The following is a 6,287-nucleotide window of genomic DNA, read 5'->3' as shown; positions in this document are numbered from 1 at the left end:
GGAATCATGATGCACTTCCAGAAAATTATCATGATGAAAGTAAAAGTTTATTGTTTAGATATGCAGCAAAGAAATATTCTAGATGGCTTCCACAAAGTGCATTAGAAACATTTAAAAGAGGAGGATATTATACAAAAGAAATAATTGGAACAGAAGAAGAAGAAAAAACATATGTAGTTGTATTAAATACAGTTTTATATTATACATTTAATAAATTAACAGAAAATGATACAGACCCAATTGATCAATTTAAATGGTTTAAAGAAACAATGGACAAATATAAAGAAGAAAATAAAAAAGTAATAATTGCTGCACATATTTGTCCAGGAGTTTCAGAAAGATATAATTGGTCAGAACAAATGTATAATCAATATGATGATAAATTAATAGATTTAATAACAGAATATTCAGATATTACAATTGGAATGATTTGTGGACATTTACATTTAGATACATATCGAATTATGCAAAGTAAAGATAAAAAGAAAACAGTTATTGGTTTTCTTTCACCTAGTTTAGATACTTATCTTGGTATTAATCCAAGTATTAGACTCTATGATATTAAAGGTGGTGTTATTCAAAGTTATGTTAATTATTATGTTGACTTAAATAAAACTGAAGTTCAATGGAAATTTAATTATAACGCAACTCAAGAATATAATCTTAAAGATTTAAGTCCAAATAGTATGATTTCATTAGCACAAAGAATGCATTCTAATAGAACTTTACATGATATTTGGTATGAACATATGAGAGCTGATTCTCACATGTATCAATGTGATGATAAATGTTGGAATAATAATTTATGTGCTTTGGAACATCCAAGAAACAGTGAAAAAGATTGTTATAAATGGTAAATTGGTAAATTCTTTTTTTTTTTTACGTTGTTATTTTATTTTTTATTATTCTTTTTATTATTGTTAAAATTCTTCTTTTTACTTCATTTCTACACTCCACGAATGTTATGAAAACCACATAGAAATAAATAGATGCGTTATAACGTTATCAAGGTTTTAATTATCTTCATTATTAAACAAAATAATACTCATAATCATGTTATTCTTATTGTATCATAATTATAACTATCATAATCAACTCTCATTTTAAACACACTCACAGTGGAATTAAAAGTAGTTGGGAAAAACATAAATACCATATGAAGGTAGAATGTTAAATATGAACATTATTATAAGAATAACCAAAACAAAGGAAAAAAAATATAAGAGTCAAAAAAAAAATTACAAGAAATGACAGAGAATGAAGTATAAAAGAAACAAAGAACAACAATATAGATGAAGAATGAAAGAAGAAATAGAAAAAGAAAGATACAAAGAGTAATTAAGTGAAATGGAAGAAGAAAAACAGATAAAACATGAAAGAGAATTGAAAGAATAGAAGAAATACAAAAAGAAAGAAGAAATAAACTATCAAAAGTAGAAGAAACAATGAAGAAGTATTAATGACAGAGATTAAATATAATAATTATCAAAATGAACATTAATAAAAATAAACAAAGAAGAAAAGTATAAATAAAAATTATGAAAAGAAGAAGAGAAGTTAATGAAAGAAATAAGAAGAAATGTTTAAATAATTCAAACAATAAATAATCAATAAAAGTGAAATACAACAACAAAAAAAAACAAAAGAAATAAAAAAGAATTCAATTACAAAGTCAACTCCAAAGCAGTGATTGATGAAAATGCTTTTTTAACTAAATCACTTGTAGTTCCAATTTCAGAAAATACATATTGTCTCAGTTGTAACTGAGAAAGACTAGATGAATTGAAATAACAAATATTAAGAACAGTCTCTCTTACAAGAATTGGTAAAAAGTTTTTAGGGACAACCATACTGGTTTGTAAAGGACCAGTAAGGTCAATAACACTGACAGGTACAGTAGCATTTCTCCACATATCAATAACAAACATACCATCATCTCTTGGATGAATTTCAATAATAGTAGATGGTTTTGGGAATAAAGAAGTATCAAGAGCTAATTCACTTTCATTCCAAACAACAACACATGAAGTAGAAATGGAATTTAGTGGTGGTTGTTTAAAATAAATACTTGGAGCAAAAGTGACTTCTACAGTTTCATCAGAATAATAATAAGCTTTTTCACATTCTTTTGGGAAATTACCAACAAATAATTCTTTAGAAACTAAATATCCTAATGAACCAGCAAATTCAGTAAATTGAGGAGAACATTCATTAAATAAAGACATTTTTGAATCTGAATTGAAATAAATTAAAGAACAAGCATATCTTTTTCTTATAGGAAGACAATCTAATTTAAATAATAATTGTTTTAATTTTTTATCATTTGTTAATTGAATAATAGGATCTTTAGTATTTGTCAATAATTCTAAACTTTGAATATAATCCCATTTACTTGTAATTTCCATATTCTTAGTTTCTGCTTCAATTGGTTTATTACTTAATTTTAAAATATTAGCATTTAATTTTAATGCATTTGTTTCAATATTCATTAATTCTTCTTTCATTTCTTTTTCAATATTTTCACCTAAATCATTCATTCCACTTGAAATTATTTCAAAAGATCCATCACAAGGACAAATTCTATTTTCATTTGATAAATTTTCAGGTTTAAAATTAAATTCTTTTGTTGTAAATTCTTCTGTTCTTTCTATTGAAGAGATAATCCAATGATATGTTCCATATAAATTTCTAACAACAACATCAACACCATTACTTCCATTATCAGTAAATGAAAAAATAGAATTATTTTGCATAATATACAATGAATGTTCATTTTCACTTGTAACTTTATTTCTTCCAATGAAATAAACATCACGTGTAAATGAATCATCACAACAAGGAAGACCAATTTTTCTATTGAAATAATGTTCTATTAAAAGAATAAATTGTTGGACATAAGTATTTGTATTATCAGATAAACGAACTAATACTGATTGTAATGCAGCAGATATTCCTTGACTTAATACACCATTTGGTACTAAAATAAAATCTTCTAATTGTTCAAGAGCTATTGGAATAACAGCATCATCCATTGTATTATTAGAAATAAATATTAAAAGTGTTTCAGCAATATAAGTTAATATTTCATTTGGAATAATTTCTGAACATCTTGAAATAATTCTTAAAGAACGTATTGCTTGTTTACATAAACATAAATTTGAATGAACTGTTTTTTGAAGAAACATATCACAAAGTACTCTTAATTCATCATTTGGACGTTTAGCTTCACAAGCACTTAATAAATTAACAATAATTCCCCATAATAAAGTTTGTTGAATTTCAGGAGAAGTAAAAATTTGAATTAAATTAGAATAACATAAAGTTAAAATATCTTGATATCCCATATTATCTGATAATAAAGTATTAATAGTTGGATAAATTTTTGAATAAAATAATAATGAATGAAGTAAAGAAGCAATTCTTATTTGTTGATTTAATTCCATTGAATTAGATTGTTCTATTGTAAGACATCTAAGAGAAATTAAAACATCATTAAGAATAGAAGTTTTTCCTTTAATTGAAGTAGTAAATAAATCATACATATCTGCTAATATTGAAAAATCTCCTTGTTGAATAACATTTTTAAGATATCCTAATAATACTGCATTAATATTATCAGTATATTGTGGATATCTTCTACATAATATTTGACAAAGTGATGTATTATTTTCTTTAAAATGATGTTTAGAAGCAGTAGCTAATAAATATGGTACAATTATATCATGAAGTTCAAAATTAGATGGACCACAACGTTGTTCATAAAAAAGAATTATTTGTAATGATTTAAACATAACATTATGCCATCGTTCTGCTCTTTCTTCATTAGGAATATCAACAGATATATCAATAAATTTCCATAAATATTTCCATATTCTAACAATATCTTCTTTAAATAATGGTGTTGTAATTTGTTTTAATTCTTCATTTAATATAATAGGTTCAATAACATTATCATATGTTTTTGTAAATAATTGATCATTTGGTTTTTGTGGATATTGAATATTTAATAAACAAATTGTAATATGAGTAAAAAATGAATCAACAACATTAATTACTCCTTCAATAGCCATAAGAGGAATAAATGTTGTTTGAAGTTCTTCCCATGCAGTATCATTAGGAGGACAAGAAATCCAAGTTTTAAAAAGAGTTTTAGTAATAGAAGTAATTCTTTTATGAACATAACCATATTTTAATTTTTTTGCTTCAAAAGCACGTTGATAATATAATTTTAATGAATTTTGTAAACTTAATTTTAATTGTTCTTTAATTTGAACAGTTTGTGATGGTACAATAAATATATTTAAGAATTCATTTAAAAATTCTACAACATCTTTCTTTATTACTTTTCCATCAATAGTTAATGTTACTTCTGGATAACTTGTAATTAAAGGGACTAAAATATAAAATGATTCTGTTGTTTTGATAATTGAATTTAATAAATTATTAAATTGTTCTTTTGTTTGACCATTTAATTTACTTAATGTAACTGAATTCACTGGATCTAAAAGAAATGAAAAAAACCATCGAATAACAAAAAGAAGTTGAGGTTCTTCAAGAACTAAAGCAAAACTTTCTTGAAGAATTAATTTAAGTATTAAAGGAAAGAATGGACATGATTGTATAATTCTTAATCTTTGATTAACATTCATTTTACATATTCCATTTTCACAAATAACTAATAATAATTTAGCTGGAACTTGTGGAAATACTTTTAATTTATTTGTAATTTCTGGTGCAGTATTAGGAAACATTAATAATAATATTTGAATAAATGTTGGTAATAATATTTCAAATGATTTCATATCTGTTAAAAGTCTTTGAAAGAAAATATTTAATTTTGCAATAGAACATTCAATATTTTTCATTTGAACAATTGGTTGATTTTTTTCATCTACTTCTTCTGTAAAAGTAAATTCAGTTGTAGGCATTGATGGTAAATCTAAAATTTTTGTTGAAAATGTATTTAAATCAATATATTCAAGTAATTTTGATAAATATGTTTCATATCCTGGTTTTATTATACAACATATTACAACTTCAAATGCAAATACTTTAATTGAATTAGGTACTTTTGGTGCCAAAAAACGTTCAGTTTTATCTATTTATTAATTTAACTCTTCTTTCTTTTTTTTTATTTCAATGAAAAGTTATTCTATTAAATTAAACAAACTTAAATATGTTTCTATTGTTGTTGAAGGAAGTTGTGGGAAATAAATAAGTAATGCATAGAAAATAACTAAATATGCTTTAACTTCATTAGAATCAATTTCTCTTTTTTTCTTAATATCATTTTCAATTCGTTCTGCAAAATCATTAAGTGATTGAATCATTCCATCTTTATTTTCGGTTATAAGTTCGGTGTCATAAAATTCATGTTTCTTTTCATCAAAGAATGTATAAATTAATCTCCATTTATCCTTTAAACTTTCTCTTAATGAAAAGATTTTCTTAGGCTTTTTGTCTTGATGACTCATCACTTCCTTTCTAAACTTCAATTTCGAGTTCTTAGTAACTCTTTTTACATTTTCTTATTTCTCAATATTTTCTTAGAGAAAAAAAACAGTTTTTTCTTTTTTTTTTTTAACATTATAATAAATTAATTTAAAAGAAGGTAATAAAACACCAATAAACAAAATAAAAAATAACACACACACACAAAAAAAAAAAAATCCCTTCATAAAGAAAAGTTCCAAATTCTAAAAGTCAATCTTAATGTTTATTACTTGTTATTTTATTCCCATTCGTCAGTATTAATAATTTCTGGTTTATTAAAATAATCCCATCTCATAACTAACCCATCTTTACTTCCTGTTAATAATTGAAGTTGAGAAGATGACCAATTCATAGCAGTAATTGGTTCATCATGAAGTCTTTCTAAAGTACATAATTGAGTACTTGTTTGACTTTGGAACAAATCAATTGAACCATTTTGATATCCTAACAAAAAATATTGACCATCGTCTGACAATTCAACACAATTTACTCCCTTCTTTTCCATTGTCCATAAATATTTTCCATTTAAATCTATTGCAGAAATTGTTGATAAATCTTTAATAATACCAATACCATTCTTCATTGTTAATATTCCACTTCTTGGTAGTTCCCATCTTTTTTTAAACATTTTCATATCAAGACAATATTGACTTTTTCCTCCACAATAAACATCAACACCATCAGTTCCTAATGAATTTGCTTCAACTACAATTCCTCCAAGAAGTTTTCCTGTTTGATTATCAAAAATATTAACACCATCTTCTGATGATAAAGCAAATGAATAGAAAGAAGAA

The 6,287-nt window shown here is 24.2% G+C and overlaps 3 protein-coding genes across 3 annotated transcripts in view; 1 reads left to right on the top strand and 2 right to left on the bottom strand.

Moving 5' to 3' along the window:
- The window catches only part of EHI_172510 (acid sphingomyelinase-like phosphodiesterase 3a precursor, putative), a gene marked incomplete at both ends in the record, with an annotated part of 1,059 nt that extends 202 nt beyond the window's left edge, over positions 1-857 (top strand). The window contains one exon of the mRNA XM_643770.2: positions 1-857. This exon is cut by the window's left edge and continues 202 nt beyond it. Within this exon, the coding sequence (XP_648862.2) occupies positions 1-857 (857 nt within the window).
- Positions 858-1,664: 807 nt separating this feature from the next.
- On the bottom strand, positions 1,665-5,474 carry EHI_172500 (uncharacterized protein; the record flags this gene model as incomplete). Its single annotated transcript, XM_643769.1, has 2 exons — positions 1,665-5,098; positions 5,171-5,474. The coding sequence occupies 2 exons, from the start codon at positions 5,472-5,474 to the stop codon at positions 1,665-1,667; spliced, it is 3,738 nt and encodes a 1,245-aa protein (XP_648861.1).
- Positions 5,475-5,731: 257 nt separating this feature from the next.
- The window catches only part of EHI_172390 (WD domain containing protein), a gene marked incomplete at both ends in the record, with an annotated part of 1,005 nt that continues 449 nt past the window's right edge, over positions 5,732-6,287 (bottom strand). The window contains one exon of the mRNA XM_643768.2: positions 5,732-6,287. This exon is cut by the window's right edge and continues 449 nt beyond it. Coding sequence (XP_648860.2) covers positions 5,732-6,287 — 556 coding nt within the window.

This window comes from Entamoeba histolytica, genomic scaffold, assembly GCF_000208925.1.
Source record: "Entamoeba histolytica HM-1:IMSS scf_1104750518893 genomic scaffold, whole genome shotgun sequence".
Taxonomy (NCBI): domain Eukaryota; phylum Evosea; order Mastigamoebida; family Endamoebidae; genus Entamoeba; species Entamoeba histolytica.
The sequence above is the reverse complement of the archived record's forward strand: the minus strand, read 5'-3'. Positions and strand labels throughout refer to the sequence as shown.